Source organism: Falco punctatus (genome assembly GCF_963210335.1).
Source record: "Falco punctatus genome assembly, chromosome: 4".
Classification (NCBI taxonomy): Eukaryota; Metazoa; Chordata; class Aves; order Falconiformes; family Falconidae; genus Falco; species Falco punctatus.
Genome location: NC_137583.1, coordinates 69,425,087 through 69,445,825, shown reverse-complemented (window position 1 = coordinate 69,445,825; position 20,739 = coordinate 69,425,087). Strand labels below are relative to the sequence as shown.

Below are 20,739 nucleotides of genomic sequence, written 5' to 3'. Positions count from 1 at the left end.
TAAACCTTGTTTCGCGTTACTTCCTCGAAAAAGGAGGAGAGAGCTTAGAAGTATGGGGCTCCCATTGGTGTAGGTTTGCTCTCTTTCACCTCGGTCAGATTTAAGTCTGCAGACGTTTTCTCTAACCAGTTGTTGGCTTTGTTTTGGTTGGGTCAGTCTCCACTCTGGTATGGTTGCCATTGGAGGGGGGCACCAGCACGTGCTGCCTGCAGAAGGTTGGTGGCTTGGTTGTGGATGGCCACATTCCTCCTCATGTAGCATGAGCTCCAGCCTTCTGAAACCCACCTGCTGTGCTGGGGAAAAGCGCTGGAAACTCTCCAGGAAAAAACACAACTTGCTGTTTGTTGGTGATGAACAACAGGGAAAAAAGGCTGGAGTGATATATGGCTGTGGAAAAAGTCACTAAGTACTGTCAGATGGAAGGGGTGCCTCTTTATTCTTAGAAGTCTGCTCATGGTACCTTGTAATGTTTTTATGATTGAATGTACTTCTGAGTATACAGTTGTATGATCATCTGCATGACTTTTCTTTTTTCTTTTCTCACAGTGCATGCCAATTAAAGGCCTCGGATTTGTGCTCGGAGCCTACAAATGTATTTGCAAGGCTGGTTTCTATCATCCCAACATCTTCTCAGTGAGCAGCTTTCAGAGTAAGTGCCTTTGCTTGAGTTTACAAAAACAAACAAACAAACAACAAAAAATCAAAACAGACCTAGCATTAATAATGCAGGCTTCCTTTTTATCCTCATCAGGGTTATATAGTAAAATCCCAGTGGTTTGCAACTCTTGGATTATATAATCACTTAAGGAGTTCTAGCCCTTTGGTTTGTCATTCATGATACTCTTGAGGATCCTGTAAAACATACCCATTTGAAGAATATTTGATTTGTAAATAAATATTAAAACAGGAAAAGAAGTCTTGCTATGGGGAAATAGAGGTTTCTGGCATCTGTGCTCAAGCACAAGTATTGAGGAAATTAATCTAGTAATTTTGTCTTTGGTCGGGATAAACTAGAATGCACTAGCCTCTTGCTTTGCATGGAATTTAATTATTTTTATTTTACTTCATTTGCAAAGGAGAATCCAAAAGAGCATCCAAACTCTAATACTTGCTGATGAGGTATGAGAGATGGGTCAGGCCTGAGAGTCTGGATGGCTGTATGATACAAAAGACACGTAGCTTACACTTGACCAGGCACACATCGCTTGGTATTTAGCCTGAGTTGCCCGCATTAAGGGAAACAGGACTCGGTTGACTCAGCAGGGAAATACATAACCTGCATGCCCAATATTGATGCCTGTTGCTTTCACATATGACCAAAGTGTAATCTCTGCATGGAATTTGTGCCAAAATTGTTGCAGTTACACTAGTAGAGCTTATGCTGCAGTGTGTAAAGCTGTAGCTTGAAGGTGTAAGAGGGCATCCTCCTGCTCTGAAATGAGTACCATCCCCAGCTTCTTCGCACCATCCTTTAGCCAAAGGTTCATGTTGTCAGCTTTCTGCCGTGGGAGCAGTTTGTTTGAGATACCCTGGGAATGGTGATGAACAGCTTTCACTGTTTCAGGGACAGCATGTATTTTCTCCTGCCTTGTGTGAACATAGCTGTTCCTGTTCCACTATAGAAGTATGTCTAGTAGTATTCAATACTTAATGTGTACCTAAGTGATACTCAGAGATTCAGGTGTTTTGTACCCGTAAATCGTGTGCAGGATTATATGACACGGTACTTGTAGAAGTATGTCCCCGTGCTACAGAGCTGCAAATAAAGCTTCCAAGTTCCTTCCTATGTTAGTTGCTCTTGAGCTCTTCTTTCTTATGTGAAAAGTGACAGGGATTATAGGTGAAAGGTGAGTAACTTTCAATATTAGGAAAGCTTTAGAATTCCCTATTTGTTCGCAGTCCTGAGTTCCTTTGGCCTGTGTTGGCCCGTTTTTATCAATTTGATCTGGTTTGCTTATAGATGGGGCAAGATATCTTACCCCTAGCTCAGTATATCCCATATATATGTATGATACATATATTTATGTCACTTGTGTGTGTGTGTATATATGTGTAGCATAAATAGCACAGTTTGTTCAACAGCTTACCTGGTGACTGTTTGTTTCCCTTCTCATGTTGTGGAGTGCTGCAGAAGGCAAGCTTATGATAGTGCTTTTTCTCTGGTCTGTGTGAATCTTTTGATAGAGTAAGGATGGTGTTTGGTTGCTCTTGCAGTGCAGTGAGTTATGGTGGAGCTGGGATTTAACTCCTTGAATGAGAGAAAAAAAATCATTCTTAGATTTTTGTCATACCAAATGCCACAGAAAACACAAAAATAATGTGGCTAGAAATTGAAACAGAATTGATCATTAGGGATGAGACTAATTTTATCTCCTGTCACCTATCTAAAACGTATATGCTTAGTATGTGTTAGGCACCTAGGTTTCAACTGCAGTCAGCATCGAGAGCGTGACTCTGCTGGAAGGTGATTCTGCTGATTTAGAATGGCAGAATTTGTATTTATATGGGAAAAGTAACTCTTGGCAAATAACCTTTTTTCTTCATTTACTATAAGAGAAGCCCATATCGATTTGATACAGATCCACTTACCTTAGGTTGGATATTTAGCTTTTGAATAGAATAAAATTTGTCTCATGAAAGTGTTTGCGTATGCTGATATTTTAGGATGTGCAGTTGCATGATCTGGGGCCACTTTGATTTGAATATGTGTTACTGTGAGCTAACATAAACATGAGTTTTGAAACAGTCAGTAATAAAGAACTGCTTTAATTCATGCAGATGCAGCTCAGTTTGCCCCAGGCTCTATAGGTGATTTCAAAAAGTGAACAGTGAGACAGCTAATGTGAGACTGGAAATGAGTGAAATAATGGTGGAAAGACCAGTGGTTCGAGGGAATTTAGCCCTTTCACCCAGCTGCATTCTGTAAAAAGCAAAAAGGAAAAGGTGACATGGTTAAAATGGCTGCAGTATGCATTTGCACATTCAAAGTGATGCTAATAACAGGAATTCTAGACATGAATCCTGTAAGCAGTTTTGACAGAAACTGTCTGACCTGAAAATCTCTTTGTGGAGATAGGTTGGTGAAGTCTGATGATAAAAGAGATGAAAGTGAGTAGAATTGTTAATTGTTTAGCAAGTATTCCTAGTGGAAGAAAATAAAGAGGCAGGAAAGATTTGCAGATCTCGAGATGTAAGCAAGCAGATAGATAGGTAGAAAAAAAATAACCAGTTTTGCACTTCTGTGGATTGAAAAATTGGGTTGAGTGTGTTGTCTCTTGAAATGGAAGCACTTCTCAATGATAGTGGGATTTTGCACGGCAGCAAAATACGGTTAACTACAGTGGCACAATTGTGCCTGAAGTGTCAGACTTTTAAGCAGGGGCAAGGTTCTGCTTTAGGTCCAGGTGAATGTTTTGGTTTGAATCTGAAAGATAGCTGTATAAAATGGCTTTGCAGGGATGTTGGACACTCTACATGGTTTGCTGGTGGGAAGGCTTAAAAGATTGCTTATGGGCCTCCTCTGCAAACTCAGCTGGGGCCCTGAACACCAAGGTGCAATGTTGCATAAACTGTGTCCTCTGTAGGAAAGATTCTGCGAATTCGTTGTTTTTCTGACTGAAAGCAGCACAGTGTTGCGGCTCCCAGGGATGTTGCACATATTGCAGGTTCCTGAAGTGTATGTGGGGCAGGGGCACAGCTGAAATTTAGGTTGTTCTCTTGCTGAATAGGAAGACAAGTAGGAGAGTGTTTCCCTCCCAAGGCTGAGTTTGTTCTTCAGAACCGACAGTGGCAAAATATGTAAAACCTTTCTGTTTTTTCTGCGTTAGTTAATGAGGACTCTGGGTACTAGTGGGGCACAGAGTTACTGTCATATTTCCAAGGTACAGAAATTAGATTTTAGCAAAAAATGTATTTCACATGTGCAAGTTGCATTAACCTGGAAGTGCTAAGCACATGATTATGCACTTTCTCCTAATGGCTCATGTTTAGGTAGCATTATCAGTATAGGTAGAATAGACTAACTGCTGACTACATACATTTTAATGTTTTTGCAGCACCCTCCTCCAAAGCACTTATGTTCTCCATCTCATGGGGTAATCAGGTTTGCATTGGAAGATCCTTAGTAGAACAGCGGTGCTTTGTTCAACCTAAAAGTTCATTCTTTAGTAATGCATAATCCGTGCATTGCAGAGATTCTGCTCAGCTCTTGCTCTTCTGATGTGGAACCTGCCCTGTGCAAAAAGCTGCTTGTGCAAGAGATGGCTCTTCTGTCTGGGTTATAAGGGACTTCACTGTCTCTAGTGGTGCTATGATCACATAAAAAGTTCCAAGAGGGGTTTCCAGTTCAGTGGGAATTACCGTTTTTTTACACTCGTCCTTTGGCTTTGGTTCTTCAACAGAACTCACACATGCAGATCTTTGCACATATGAATGCTGTCACTGACTTCAGTGGTCTCTTTCAGGGATGAGGGTTATGACTATGGCTAATTACCAGGTTTTGATGCTAACAGGTCCAGTTACGTTCACACACACTGTGTTACTGCAGCATCACTGATGCTACTGGTGTTGTTCCTAATTTACTTTAATATTAGAGGACAGGAGCAGAGTCAGTCTTTTGTTCTGCTCAGTGCTCAGCATGCAGTCTGCTCTGTGTATTCATCTGCTGGGTTTTGGCTGGGGTCTAGAATGATTTTGTTTGGGATGGTAGCAATCTCTGCCCTGGCACTTAGCAGTCTGTGGTGCCATTCTTTCTTTGCAGGAAGATCTCAGCTGGCAATGTCCCAGCTGCTGAGGCACCCTTTGCGTAGCAGAATGTGCTTAGGAGAACCAAAGCTGATGAAGAGTTGCCCTCAGGAGACCATTTCAAAAACAGATGGGCTGATCAGACAAAAAAATAAGACTGGGATAAAAGAGAGAAGAGCTAGAATAAAATACAGTAGAGGGGACACAACTGAAGCATTTAAGCTTTTTTTGTTGTTCCCCCCGCCACCCCCAGTACTCAAGCATTTTCCTTATTATACTTCATGTTAGTTTGTGTCCCTATTACTACTTTCCACCAATTCTTTGTACTATTCTTCTTCAGTTTTCTCCTTTTTTGTGTTACTGCATTTTATTAGTTTTTTCTTTTTGTTTCTCCTTGAGAACGGTACTTTTTACACCTTTCTCATCCTCATTTTGAACTCCTGCAGCACAGTCAGTCTTATCATTGTTTAAATTTTTTTGCCATCTTTTGAGGGAGGAAAAACTGATTTTCTTCACTGGAGGAGGCATGTGTAATTCCAAAGAGCTGCCGAGATAGGAGAAGGCATGGCACAGTGAAATCTCTAGCAGTGCTCTAAGAGGCAGTAACTTCATGCTTGGCTTGTACCATCTGTGGCTTGTATTGATGTTACATTGACTTCGGTGAGGGGACAGGGCCAGATATAAAGGGCAGAAATGTTCAACTGTGCAGTGGGCAGCAGTGCCCTGAGACACGTAGTCAGGGCAAGGGTGCGTGCGGGCAAACGAAGCTCCCTATCAGTTGTAAATACAATGATAAGTTATTTCCCAAGAACGTTTTTTAGAGGGTCTGGAAAATGTTCGTTCTTTTTGGCAAGAAGAAAAAAATAAATAAGTGGATTGTTAATAATTCGTTATCACATTGTGTAAAATCTCAAGTAGATACAGGTTTTTTTGATCTTTTTTATAGTAGCTATAATGAAGAATCATTTCAAAGTCAAAAGATAATCAGTCATAGCTGGCAGTGCAGGAGGTGCATATCAATGATATTCCTTTGTATACAGCAGACAGCATGGTGCCAGACACATCTAAGCAAAGCCTTACTGTTGTGTTATGAATTCATATCCCTGGGATATTTACTGCAACATGCAACTGTTTATTGGCTGTTATCCCTGTAGTATGTGAAGAGCATACACATGAAGAAACTTCCATGCATGACTCAGGTAAGAAAATGATTGATGAAACAGATTATAATGCATTTGCAACAACTTTCAAGGTTGAACAATTAAGAAAAAAAGTAAAAATATCAAGCTTAGGATCATGCAAAGTTGTTAACCGGTATTCATATAATATTTGTGACTTAAGTAATATCACAACCTTAGGTTTTAAATTATATAATTTCAGTAATTAAGTTTTTACACTGAAAATAATTTATATAGTTACCACAATAAAAACATATTAACAGATGTCTCGTATGACTCAGAAATGTGAGGTTTATAAAGAGATTAAATAGTCTTTTTGGGGCTGGGGTAATTGAAGGGTGACTCTTTACGGAAATGATAAAGGAACAGGTGTGTCATGGAAAAGCAGGTTGGCATGAGTGCAGATGCTGAGGAAAGAGTGAACTCAGTAGGCAGAGCACTTTAGATTTGGATTGGGAGGTGGGAGAGACTGTGACTTCTGTCTCTCAGAGGACAGTGTGGGTCTGTTGCCCTAGCTATAACTACAGAGTTAATGTTGGATATAGAGAAGGTGGTTTCTGGCAAAGCTCTTGAAATGGTAACAGGCTGAGGTCCACGGGTGTTTGCTCTAAAAAGAAGTTCCAGTCATAGAGTATCTTCAGCATTAATGTTACTTAGAGGTTCTCCACCTTCTTGGGATCCCCAAGCACAGTTATTTTCCAACATTTCCATTCCTGCCTCCCACAGTCTCGGTCAAGACGACACAAGATCTCTTCTTGCTGTCTGCTTGTATCTAAGAAAATCTGGCTACCAGCATGAGTCAGCACTACTCGGCTATATTCAGGTTTCCAACATCTTTGTTTAGAATAAAGCTCCAAAGAGAAATTCACAGTCTGCATGACAAATACCAGCCTATTCTCTGCTCACTGCGGGATGCAGGAGCGAAGCATCCTACGCTGAGGACAAGGAGCACAAGGCTGCTGGAACAGCACACCAAATAAACAGACTTAGGTATACAGGCTTTTTATCCCTTTCTCAGGGTTTGTCTGTAAGCAGATGTGTGCTCATGTGCACTCGTACATAGATTTGAGAAAGCAAGAAATAATTACCCTTGTAAATAACCCTCTGCTTCAAATGTTTCAAGCTAAAAGTCTGAAGAGAGTTTCATCAGTCAGTATGCATGTGCAACATTGGTGGAATAGGCTGCCTCTTGAATTAAGACTAAACAACTCATGATTTACTCCTTTCACTGATGGAGAGGACTTTTGATCAAAGACAGTGGAGCAATTCTCTGGTCTTGCGAAAGTGGGAGAATTTAACATGCATTTTAACACACTTTTGATTTGGTTTCGGCCACATTCTCTTGTTTCTGGAAGTTCCTGAGGCTGTCTTGCTTACATTAAACATTTTCAGCTAATTCAGTTTTTCTTCTTATTTAACAATATTCTTTTTCACCCCATTTCTTTCACCTTTTTATCCGTTAATTGCCTGTAGTGTAAGCAGTCTTTACAGGGGGTTACGGGCAAGTGTTTATGGATCAGAAAAAGTAGGAGTCCTCTGGTGTCCTCTGTTGGTGGGATTGAAATGTCAGCTCAAGAATCACTAATTTTCATAGACAACATATTAACATGCCAGTAGGTTCTCCAGATTTCCTGGTGTGCTTGTGTGAACAATGGAGAATTATACTTAGTGTAAGTGCACTGGTTTTGCTTTGGGGACAGAGTAGTGCAGTCATGCAACAGCATGGTGAACAAATGTTAATTAAGAAGGGTTTTATCTAATTTGAAGGTAATTAATTCACTGATAGTGTCTTTATGAAATTGAGGAACAATCTGAAATAGGATCAGAGCTTGTGCTGTGAACATTAGGTAGTTAATGTGTCTGCTCTTCATGTGTCTGTAAAATCCTTTCCTTATTCCTGAATCTTTGATGTAATTTTTCCCCATTCAGAAGTCTCCTTCAAATAATTTCCCGTGCAGATTTGGCCCACATTAAATACAATGGGAGAGCATTTGGCATTTGATAAGGTCATTTTCCCTCATGTCTAAATTGGTCTGCATTTTCTGAACATGACAAAGGAGGGTGAAATGAGAAAAGCAGCCCTGACAAGCCATTTTGTAACTTAATGAGAGGGGCCAACCGGGAGGGCGAGGGAGTCAGCAGAGGACTGTTTTGCTGCTGTATGGAGCATCCTGTACAACTAAAGGTGTCTCCCCTTACCCTTCTGATACTTTCAGGAAAGGATGCAGAAAATCGCTTTTCTGGCAGTGAATTATCGGAGGAAGTCTACACCTGCCTACCCTGCAGGGAAGGATGTTCTTACTGTACAGATGATACTCCCTGCTATGCACAGGAGGACAAGTATTTACGGCTGGCTATCATCTCATTCCAAACACTCTGTATGCTTCTGGACTTCATAAGCATGCTGGTAGTGTACCATTTTCGCAAGGCAAAGGTAAGCAGACATGTTTTACTTTGATATTCCTGCTCATTGTGTGGTACAGATGTATGTTAGGTGTATAGCTTCTCATTTTGACAGTCAATTTCTCAGGTAAAGGAGCTCAGCTCAAGGAGGGGATGGGCTTTCCAAACAGGAATGCTTTGCTTTAGTCATGGAGGTACCTAAATTGTTTATGTAGTTTTTGAAAAAAAATGCTGAGCAGTTTTTACGTCCCAGTGAAATCCACTTACATTTATGGATGGTCAGCAAAAATCATGGAAACGTATTATGTTTGAAGTAATTTTGGAAAATCAGGCCAATTATGCAGGCAGCTAAAAGACTTGTGAGTATTTATAGTCTCAGGATCTTGAAAGTCTCTGTTTTACTACTGCTAGGAATGATGTTTGGTTTCAGTATGTTTGAGAGACTAGCTGGTAAATAATTGTATCAAAGAGAAATCTCTCCAAATAATTCTAGTTCCTAGAGACTTTAAACTTGATTCTATGGTTAAAGATCTTCCTTTTTCTCTAAAGTATTAATATATTAAAAGGAGTGTCTGTAAATTGCTGATGGAGGCTACGGTTATGTTTTATGTACTAACCTAATGAACCATCTGATTTTAGCTCACTCAAAATCTTTTAACATATAGCATGTGGAATCTCACTGTTGCCTTAGTAATTGCAGAATATTCTCTGAAGCTTCCAATTTACTAAAAAAAAAAGCAATGAATTGAAACTGGCACGTATTCACTACCTACATTTGGGAGATGTAGGTGTGCACACAGTATGCTACATTGTTGAAATTAATAGATTGCTCCACTTTCTATAGATAAGCATTTCCATTTTGGTTTTCGAAACACTTGATCCCACAGTCTTCCTAATCCTACACTCTGTTACTAATGCATGGCTCATTTTGAAATACTTTAATATCCTGGCAGGAAATCACAGAATGAGCAGTAACTTTTTTTTTTTCCTCTTCTGTTTCTGACAGAGTTTTTGTATTTAATGGTATTGCATAAAATGATTCAAATTACAGACTTAATTGTATTTATAAAGCTTTTCATTATGAAAAATCTGTTGTAGGCATCTGTTTAGTTGCTTAATGTTAACTTAGCAGAAGAACTTAATTCCAATTTTGTGAGATTTTAGTCTGTATGGTAATGTTACTCACTTTTAATGTCATAGACAGCATCATGAAAGAAGCATTCTTTGTGAGTAAAAACTTTACACTCCTGAGTTACAAAATGAACAGAGTAGATTACTTGACATGCAGCTATTGCAAGTTTGGCCTGATTTTTTTATTATTTTTTTTTACACTGAAATATGGATTGTTTTATAAGAAATTCATGTATTTTCTCATAAATAGTTTGAGATCGGAGATGAGTAAAACTGTATACACTGTTGCACTTTTACACTTACATATGTTCTATGTATCCACTACAGTAAAATAAAAAGTTATGTGTATATATATATATCTCTTTAATAATCATACTACAGAAATCTGGTATTTCAGAAAACCTGCCGGTAACAAAAGGTGCATTTTTACTTCTGTGATGATTAGGCATTTCCTAAAGTAGGCTATGAGTAAAGAACCAGATGGGATCTGAATTTTTAATACCAAAGCAATACTAAAGAGGCATATACACACACCTTTCCTTGTTTCTAAAGAACTTTTCAGTCTATATGCAAAAGCTTGAGCTTACTTTTTTCCAGGTTACCTCTTACCATTAGACATCATGATATCTGAATGGGTGAGAACCAGACATAAAACAAAACATTCTTTTTTCCAGAAAGAGAATTGTCTTTGAGACATTGCATTTCATTCAGTTCGAAGAGATTAATTCAATTATAATTTTGCTACATTAGAAGAGAGTTGACTTTGCTCTAAATATACATTTCACAAGGGAAAGGGGAGGAAAAATGAGACAAAACAGTAATATGGTGATTAACAATCCTTTCCTGTATGATCAATGTTTTCAAGGAATAGAAACTCATAAATAAGTGTTCCATTGCTTTTCATGTCATTCAACTGGATTTTTTTCTTGGATTCTTTTATGTTCTTTACGTTGTTGGTACAGCATGATTTTAAAAAGATAAAGATCTTGTGTGATTATCATGAAATGAGAAGCTATGTAAAGGGGAAACATACTGGGAACAATGAGTATTTGCATAAGAAAACTGCTGGTTACATTGGGTAATGACAGAAGTTTGGAGTGAAGGAGGTAGAAGACTAGTAACTGACTATGTACTCTCCACCAAGGGGAGAAAGTCACAAAAATGGAAGAACAAATATTAAAATATATTAAAAATATCTGCATTTTGAGAATTGCCAAGTGTTAGCGAAACAAACCTCAATTACGTTAGTATGTCTGTCTGTGATTAAAGTTACTGTGTTAAACTGCTCATTTCCATTGTGCTGGGTGGGTGTCAGAGAAGAGCACTTTTTGGATTCACTCCCACATATGGCACTGCAATATTCAAATAGTTACAACAAGTAATTTTTGATAGCACGTTTTAACAGAAAGAACTGTGTACTGCTACCATATCAAGAAACAATATTCAGAGTGTTTTAAGAGTGAAAGATAAGGGTTAAGAATAAAAAAAATGCTAAATGAAGATGCCAGTGATGAAATAAGGAAGAGTGGTACTTTGGTACAGTTGTTGATGGGTAAAATGAGCATGCAAATGGGATCAGGTTACCGCTCCAGTAAAAGTGACTGTGCAAAACACTAATGCTTGTACTTCATGGAGGCTCCTGGTAAATATAAACTTCAAAAAAGCTAAGGTCCTGAAAAGTTAAGGTCTGCCAGCAGAAAGCACCCTGGGAAGAAACACTCCTGGCACCTTGACTGTGAGTATAATAATTCAGACAAAGAATGATTGAGGTCCATAAGGGCCCTGTAAAGATCTACTGCTCCACTTCCAAAAGAACACAGTAATAAGAACAGAAACGTTTTCAACAATTAATGCCAAAGTATCGTTGACAGAATGTGGCATCATGACTTTCATTTTGACATGGTCTTTATTACTGACCAAGAATGTAATAACGATCTACAGGGAAACATGGTAAGTATCAGCCAAAGTGGTTCCACAAGTGAAAGATCTTGGCAAAATGAATGGCAATAAATAGCCAAAGCCTACAGCAAGCCAGGTGACTAAAGCCAGGTTTCTCTTTAGAGGAACCTTTACAAGTCTCTGAAGTTTAAAGTGTCTTCTTTTAGAACTAAAGATGCCTCTAAAGAGTCCTCTCCATGCTTCTGAAAGAACTCCTCTACAAAACTGTGGAATTACTTACTGTGGAGCAAGCTACTGCTTACATTAATAGCAGTAGAGGAGGAATGGAAGATGAGAAATGTGCCATCAGTGTTTACAAAGAATTCCCATAATTGTGACAAGAACTAAAGATCAATAGGTCCAACTTACATGCTTGCAAATTCACGGAAATGGTAATAAAAAGTAGAACTAATGGGTCCATGGATAAGTGTGGGAAGTGGGCTTTTGTGACAATGTGATGCCCTACACATGTATTTATAGCTCTGTGAAAGTGGGTTATGAGCACGTGGATATGAGAGTACTTTTTCCAAAGTCTGCCACCAAAAGCTCTTAAAAATCCATGATCTCAAGGGGCTAGGGAAGTTACATTTCTTGTAGGTAACCAAGAGATGACAAAGGAAAAGACAGTGCAGGAAATGTGGTATAAGATCATGTAAGACAGGGACATGTTGACATGTGAAGAAATATTCATGGTTCCTTTTTAGTATCGCTAGAGGGTGTTCAAGGGATCTCTCAAGAGGTTAAAAAAAATCAAGTAGGTGTTTTACACAACTTTTAATTGCTTTGTGTCACTCATTGGCAAAAAATATAACGGATCCCAAAGTATAAATCAATTCAGATAGAGTTTAGAAGGAATCTTGAAGGGTATTTCCATTATTAGCTGTTTAAACACAGTGGTTTTTGTGAAACATCTGGTACATGAAGTCCATTTTTTTTTTTTTTTATTGTTAGAAACTGGGAGGATAGTCCAGAAAGGATAACTCTCTGCTGCTCTCCTTAAATAATGCAGCACAGGCCATGACCTGAGGTAGGACACTAGAGTCTGAACCAGACGAATCAGAAAAGACTCTTGGCAAAGAGTCATTAAGGTAGATGTCATGCCTCTTCTTGAAAGCGTTGTAGTTACTCATATGGACTTACACATTTGATAGGTGGCAAAACAAAATGCAACTCACTTTTCCGAGACACGGTTACTCCAAACTATCACTGGTACTACTGACCAAAATCTTGACATTGCCAACCTGTAAATGAAATGGCAAATTAATGACTTAAAGCAGTAGTCAGCTTTGGCAAACAGTACAAAATGGAACTGCAGAAAGATACTGTGAGAAAGCTCAGATCAATGCTGAAGAATTCGAGGCATTGTCAAACACAGGTGAAAGTGACTCAGCAGTCCCAAGATTAGCTCAGCAGTAAAGTTATTAAACTACAAGAGTCATAACAGGAGAAAATCACAGGCAGAAAATGTGGCCCTGTGCCGAGAAAAGGGAGAGCTCCAAATTAAGAATAGAAGAAATTTGGAAGAAGGCACAGGAGTAGCAGAAGCTAAACCACTAGTGAAAAGCATTGTAGGGAAAGACATAGGATGAAAAATGTAACAGATAAAGCAGATGCTTCTGCTATAATGGGAAAAGACAAAGCATTTTTAGCAGGAGAATAAATGGAGGAAAAGTGCCAAACAAAGAAAAAAAAATGAAAAAATATTCACAGCTAATATAGAAGCGAAAGCAGATGTGCAGATCACTTAAAAGAAATTGTTAGCTACTCTAGACAACCCTCATGCCAAGCAGTAGTGAAAACTGGAAACCCTGAGCCAGGCATTGACACAAGCTGCAGGAGACTGAAAAGCTCCTGGGAGATGGAAATGGATGAAATCCCATCAGAAAAGCTGACAGCACTTGCCGCCGCAAGTTTAATGACACTGGGAGTTGTTCAGTGAAGCCTGGGAAAAAGATTTTTCCTCAGTAGTGGAAATGTTGGAGTTTTGATAGACTGGCCTGACAGGGTGATCTTGCTGAGTACTGCAGCTGGGGAGATGCTGAGGCTTCTGCAGTGTGAGAGGGGTAAAGGGACACTGGATGCAAAACAAGGAACAGGCTCAACTGAAGCTCTCAGCACTTGGGGTGGGCTAGATATGTGTCCTAGCATTTGTAGAGGAGTATATAAAGGAATAGACTCCTCGTATTACTTTGGTTGTCAAAAGACTGACAGACTATGAAAGGATTTTGAAAAACAGCTTTCAGCCCTACGGAGTCAGATCTTCATGGCTGTATACAGAGGTGCAAAACGTTCTCTAAGTTGAACAACGAAGAAGCAAATCAACTCAAGGTGAAACTAGCAAACATCCTTGTGTGCTATGGAATTATTGATTGGATAATGCAAACATTGCTACTAAAAACACATCCAAAAAGTATGAGGCTAAGCTAACAAAAGTAGCCAGCAAGGACAGAAATCACTGGTGCTAAAAGAAATATTTTCAAAAAATAAGCAACTTAATATTGATTTTTAAGAAAAAGCATCAACAAAATAGGAGAATTCATCTATGTGAGTAGGGTTACATGAACCAATGGAGAGCGCACAGGGAGTGACCAACTGCAGTATTGATTTCATGCAGTGTAAGGGTAGCAAAGCTATACAGCACCAGAAAGAAACAGAATGTTTAAATAAATATAAAGAAAAAACTTTTTTTAATTTCAAAGCTAAAAAAGGATTTCAAGGGCTAAAGATCTACCAGAGCCTTAGAGAGGAAACCAGCTGCATTGTAAACACGTTCTTACAAAAGTATCAGACCGTGGAATGACATTACCTGTGAAGAACCTAAAGAGCTCATCAGTTATCAGGCTGCCTTTTCAAATAAATCAGAAAGAGGAGCTGAAAATAACTGACCTTCACCTAGCAGCATACCAGCTCAAACATGGAGCTGTCAGGTAGAATACAACTGCTGGGAGGAATTTTAAGTGCCCTTAAAAAATGCTAAGAACCACTACTGGCAAAGACACCAGAGAAGCTGATCTCAGCTGTAGCATAGAAGAGGCAAATTTCTACTTCAGTGATAAAGGAGAAATGACAATGTGATGCCAGCCTTGACTCACACTAGACATGTTCAGAAAGGTCATTGACTGTGAATTCTCATTCAGATCAATGCTAAAGGCCTCAGAGTAGTTGCACTAAAGCCAGGTTACTTCGCCATCATCTTTGCTCATCGTGCTCTGCTGTGCTGCCAGATCCTGAGTGTGCAGGGGAACTGCAGGTGTGCGGGAGGAAACCTTGGGGGGATCTGGTGTTTCAGTCTTCCTAAAGTATATGTGGCTAGCATCTGTAGATGTACATCCAGCACATCAAGGTAAAATTGGCAGCAATGAGCACACTTGGAAAAGGTTGTTTTCAGCTCTGAAAAAAAATGGGAAAAAACGCTTAAAGGAGAGTCTTCAAAACAGCAGTTTGGAATGGTTTTGTCATATGGCATTAACAGTGATGAAGGATTTTGATAGAGCCCATTGAAATGAAGGGCTTTGCCCTATTCAAGACCATTTCCAATCCCAAATATTAGAAATTTATAACTAAATGACCCTGTATTGTACTGGTGCCCACCCCCCCTCCATTCATGAACACTCAAGAACTGTTGGAAATACAGAAATGCACATACTTTTAATGAGAGGAGAAAAATACATATCTGGAACACTGATCAGGGAAAAACCTCACAGTTAACAAGACACATGGCTAATCATCAACAAGAATAAATCATTTTACATCTTTTGAGAGAACTGTAGCAAATGAAAACAACTGACTGGTTTTATATGGTTTTTACTCTGTCAAATACAGTTTTGCAGTGTTTGGAGTTCAGGATGGCTAGATATTCTATGCTACCACTTTCCTATTTTTCCATTTAGTGTAAATACGTTTAAGTGTTCTGCTAAAAATTATTTCAAAACTTTGAAGACAGGCCCTAAATAATGCAATTTTAAACACTGCAGGAAACGGCACATAGATGGAAAGGCAACGTGCAAATTAATGCTTAGTTCCCCTTTCTAATACTGAGAAATCAAGAATATCTTTTCTCCCTTACTGCAGCCATGACAGGATGCAGTAATTCAGAGTGAGATAATCACAGGCTATTGATGCGTGATACATCTTTAAATATTAAAGCATGCTGGCTTTGCAAACATACCTTTTCTGCTAATGTAAATCAGCTAATTCTTTTTTTTTTTTTTAACTCTACAGTGGCATTTTGATGTGCTTATGCCTGGATGCCTTTCATCTTTGGTGCTCATTCTGCTTTTTTCTCCCTAGACACCAATTTCTGACATTTCAGCTGAAGTGGAAACTTGATAGAGGGAAGAGATCTTGCACAGATGGAGCAGCTGCCTTTACATGCTGTGCTGGTTGGTGGGCATACCTGACAGTTCACTCAGCACATACACATTCTGTACAGTGCTTTATACACCCTTTCTTTATCATATCCTACAGTGAGAACCTAGTTTCTTGTCATTTTTCAAAGTAGTTCATTGTAGTCTTGAGGTGTGCAGCTTTAAAGACATTGGTGATGTTTAAGACTTATTTTTAGTGGAATTCTCATTTCCTTTATTCATAAAACAGAACTCATGAAATGTCCTTTCCCATTTTTCTGCATAGTTAAGGTATGCCTTTAGGGATGCTGTAATGTTTTAACTCTCACGTAAATAATTGCAGAGTGCCATATTGAGAAGATAAAAACTGCAGGGGCTTTTAGCCTGCAGCAGCAGTTGAGAGTGGCAGATGATACTGGCTGCTGGAGTTCCCAAAGACAGCAGGCAATGGTAGCCGTGGCTGCAAAAGTTGTATTGGCCTGTGTTTGCAGGGTGTTGTGGTATTCACTTCATAAGAAAAAGGTTTCATATCTGTATATATTTGCATTCTAATATACGATTTAGAGGAATTAAATACTTGTGAATAGAAAAATAAACCTAGTTCCATTATAGACACTTTAGGTCTAAGGAAAAACTGAAGTATGAAGAAAATAAGGAACTAGCTATATAATATGTTGGTTAATTCGGTCTCGTAAGAAGAGATAATGAGAAGAGCAGGGTGGTAGGGAGCACAGAAAGGCTGTATACAGTGTTTGCTAGGCAGTCTACCCCTAATTGACACGGTAGGTCTTAAAAATGACTTTTCGTCGGTACTCAACAGTAGCTCTGAGGATTCAAGACCTATGATCTTCTTCATATATCTTTATATTAAGCCAACATTTGTCTCCAAAGTTGAATTATGCACCTTAGGGCCCATCTGAACAAAACACATGACTTATAGGGCTGTGCACTGCCTTCAAAGTGATGTGAATCAGCCATGAACCATGACATGTTTGTTCCACTTTGGCTTTGAGACTGATTCCTGGCTTTTACTTTGTTACCCTTAATGTCTTGCTGTTTAAGACCTCGCAGTCTACAAATCATTGTCATCATCTGTTCTGCCAATACTCCACCAGGCTCTACAACACAGACCCTCAAAGATGAAATTGATGGAGCTGATAGTAGTGCACTTTCAGTGCAGGGTGCTGGCTGGGAAGATTGCTGTCCCCAGAGACAAGGCTGTAGTAGTAGTAAATGTAAGTTTAATTGTATAACACTACGATTTCACTTTTAAAATAAATGTAAAATAAAGGTAATTGAATCCTTGAATTTCAGCATATATTTTCCAGCAATGAGAACTATTTACAGCATAGCATAGTTCTTCCAAAGCTGTTTCAGAGCTAGAAATAAAACTGAGCAAACTGCTAAGGTTTTGGGTTGTCTGTTAGTCTCTGTCTTCAATCCTTGCCGAGTCTTGTGTTTGTGGACCTTGTAGGGAAGCTGAGCAGACCAAATGGTCTCTCACGTGATAATAAGCTTTCCCCACTGCTTCTCTGATGCAGTTACTTCAGGACAGTTGCATTTAGCTGAAGTTTCATTTGGGTTTGTGAATGGACATTTACAGATTTGCCGGGAAGAGACTTCCTATCATGTCAGCAGAATAACAGAGACATTACTTATTTATCCTGTTATTTGTCTTGGAGTTGTATGCTGCTGTGAACCTTCCTTGTACAATCAATAGCAATAGCAAAGTCCCCAGGGGTTTGCATGAGGTCTTTGGCATGCCTCCCATTCCAAGAGCAGACTTCTGTCTGCAGCAGGCCTTTCTTTTTGTTTTAGGAGTCTTAAGCATAGGCACAGAACAACTATTCCAAGTGTGAGCCCAAGTTGTAGTGGGGGGACTTTTCAACCAGGAAGGCTTGCAGAATTTCATAGGACAGTCATTTGCTTGATGAGCTCTTTGTCTCTGGGAAAAGTATTTGGCCAATGGACAGGGCCAAGTTTCAGAGATTGGAATGTGTTTTTTGATGCAGCTGTGATTTCCATTCCAGCGTGCCAGTGCCTGGACCCCATTTTGATGCTGAAAACCAGTATAACTAAGGTGAAGCACATCTGAAGATGCAAAACCACATTTTGTAGAAAATTCCACTCAAAGAGAAAGAAGAAATAGGTTAGATGAAGAAACAGGGAAAACAAACTATCAGAAAAAATGTAGCACAAGAACTTTCAAATAGCAGAAATAAAACTGTATTGGAAACCTTATTCTAGGAAGTGTCTTGCATTTTTACCTGATTTTTTTTTATTGTAAAACTTTTATTTAATGGTGGCATCCTCAGAGAAACTTTATGTGCTGCTTTATTGTGGTTTTTTGGCTGTATCGTGGTGAAAGCTGAACACAGATCGTTGAGACCAAAACATATGCCTGTTCTTCATTCTTTTATGCATTTCTTTGGGCAACAGTTGAAGGTTTATAGCTCACAAGCAGCAGCCTTATGCTGTCAGCTTCTCTTTAGGACTTCGTGCTGTGAACACAGTCAGATTGCTTTCTGCCTTTCCTGTCCTGGCCATGCCTCCCTCTGTCTGGAATAAAATCTTGACATTTTTCTCTGACATCTTATCATCAATATCAATATAACTGAACAGAAACCTTGATCTCCTCCTGCTTCCCTCTAAGACATCCCAGCTACTGCTTTCTTAGTTGCTATAGCAACCTGCTTGTTATCTAACATAATTTTGGACTCTGGAGCTCACTTTGCCTCCAGCTATGTCTAAGCCTTCCTGAACTCCTTCTAATACATGTTTTCTGCTTGGTCCACAGACCTGAAATTCTTGTCTCACCTTGTTATCGTGTCTCGACTGCTGCAGTGTCCTTTCAGCTGGCCTTGGCAAATGCAGTCATGGCCTGCTCCCATCTAGTCAAACTAATGCTGCAAACGATTATCTTCCTGCCACTTTGCATTGCCCTCATTGCATCTCCCTGCTGATACCGTACATGAGCTGTACCTTTTGGGTTTTGAACTCCGGCGTGAGCTTTTCTCTCTGTCCTGATGCCATTTCTTTGATGCAGAAGTTTCAACACTGGCCTCCATCATCATCTTGTTACATTTTTCAAAAAACAACCCTTGTTCTGTTCATACTTTCCTCATGCTTAGTAGAGGCTTTTTGAGAGCATCCCCTGCTCTCCATATCATGACTTCAGATTCAAGTGCTGACAAAGTATGTGACTACAGGTGGGATGCTGATAGGCTGGGACGACTGGTTGCTTGTTGCACTATGAGATATTGCCTTGTTGTTCCATCGTTATTTGCATCTGTTGTCCCTTATCTTAAACTCCTAACAGTCATTTTTACTTTCTGCTTGTGCAGGGTCCGTGATAACTTGAAGCTGACCTGGGGCTGGGGCTTTCGGCAGTACAGTGCTAGGAAGAATAATTAAGTTATACATAGTAATATTTTTTTCAAAGGCAAATAGACTTTTATTTCCAGTGAAACATACAATCTATGATCTAAACTTAATGAGAGTTTACTTAGTGTAATAAATTCGGAAGAGCTAAAAAATCTCACTGTTTTGGGGATCAGCATTTCTCAGATCCAGTCATAAGTTACTAGTTCTGAGCAGTTCAGCCACTTAGCTCTTGTAAAGTAAAAGTGAATAAAATAAACTGGTGTTGGATTTAAAATCTTCATAATTTTGAAGTTTTGTTTGATTTGAAATTAGTATAATGATCTTAATCTATAGTTTGTTTGCCTTCTCAGTCATGTGAATAATGAGATTTTTTTTATCTTTATCAGATTTATTCTTATCCTTCTCTTCTTACATCATTCTTAGTTTGTTTCCTCTGAGATACTATGAACCTTGAGCTTTGCAGTCAGGTTGTTTTTTTATCCTGTAATTTACCATAAACTATTTCTTTCTACATGATTGAACTATAATTTATACAGACTGTTTTAGTGAGCTGTGGTATTATCTTCTGTAATAGGTGATGCCATGCTGAATAAGAAAGCTGAAATTCAGTTCAGGTATTCTGAAGGTATTTGTAAAGTAAACCAGGGGAACACGCTAACTGATCCCTTCCTCCTGCTCATGAAATTTGGTTTTGTATTCCATCAGATATTTTGTATAGTCTGTTTGCTGATTAAATCCTTGCTGATCAAACAACTATCAATTTTAAAGCGCATTTCATTCTTGAAGACCATAATGCCTTTGCATCTTCCTTTTATTTCATTTCTGCATTAATTTAATACATAACCTAGTGAAACAGGCACTTTAAGTGATCCTGAATTTTGACGATCATCATTTCACATACTCAGCTTTCAAATTAACTATAAGGACCAGACTGAAACTGAACTTAGACATTATTTACTTCATTACTGATTTTCCTTCATTTGCATACTCATGACTATTTGGTGAGAACCAGTTATCTTGATCTAAGCAGCGTGTCTATAAGGATGGAATTCCTACTCTTAGAAGAAAAGATGTCCCTGGGACATTAAACATTTTCACAGTCAGGGTTCTTCACCAACAAATACTGTTTTTTCAGGTATCTATCTGTCTTGCAGGTGGTGTAGTGCAACTTACATGCAGCAGGACCCATGTTTCAAAATGCAGAACACCTTACCTTCATCATGATGTACTGTAGCAGGTTTCATTACTTGTATAACAGAAAGGATCAAGGACCACATGAATTGGAAAATAAAATATTTGGGGATTTCTTGGATCCCTAACGCCTTGTGCACTTTTAATGAAATTGATTTATGATTGATGGCTGCTTGACCTTTGCTTTTCCTAATTTTTTTTCAAGTAGAAAGTAAATTTAATAATTATATTCTGTTTGAGCTCAGGTACAACTAGTGATAGAAAAAAAAGTTGACCTTTGTGTAAGTATTCTTTAAAGGAAAATGAAAAAACATGAGGATTATATTTATTTGGTTTAGGAGTACTGCACAAAGCCTGCAGATGCCAGAAAATTCTGACAGTTTGCCAATATAGCTTAAGTGGCAGCACATAACTGTAGGCCTATC

The 20,739-nt window shown here is 38.9% G+C and overlaps 1 protein-coding gene across 2 annotated transcripts in view; it reads left to right on the top strand.

Annotated features, from left to right (window-relative positions):
* The window catches only part of GPR158 (G protein-coupled receptor 158), a 209,874-nt gene that overhangs the window by 88,750 nt on the left and 100,385 nt on the right, over positions 1 to 20,739 (top strand). For both annotated transcript variants that reach the window (XM_080384638.1, XM_080384637.1), the window contains exons 3-4: positions 547 to 649; positions 8,138 to 8,355. In XM_080384638.1, the coding sequence (XP_080240764.1) occupies positions 547 to 649; positions 8,138 to 8,355 (321 nt within the window). The remainder of the gene's footprint in view (positions 1 to 546; positions 650 to 8,137; positions 8,356 to 20,739) is intronic.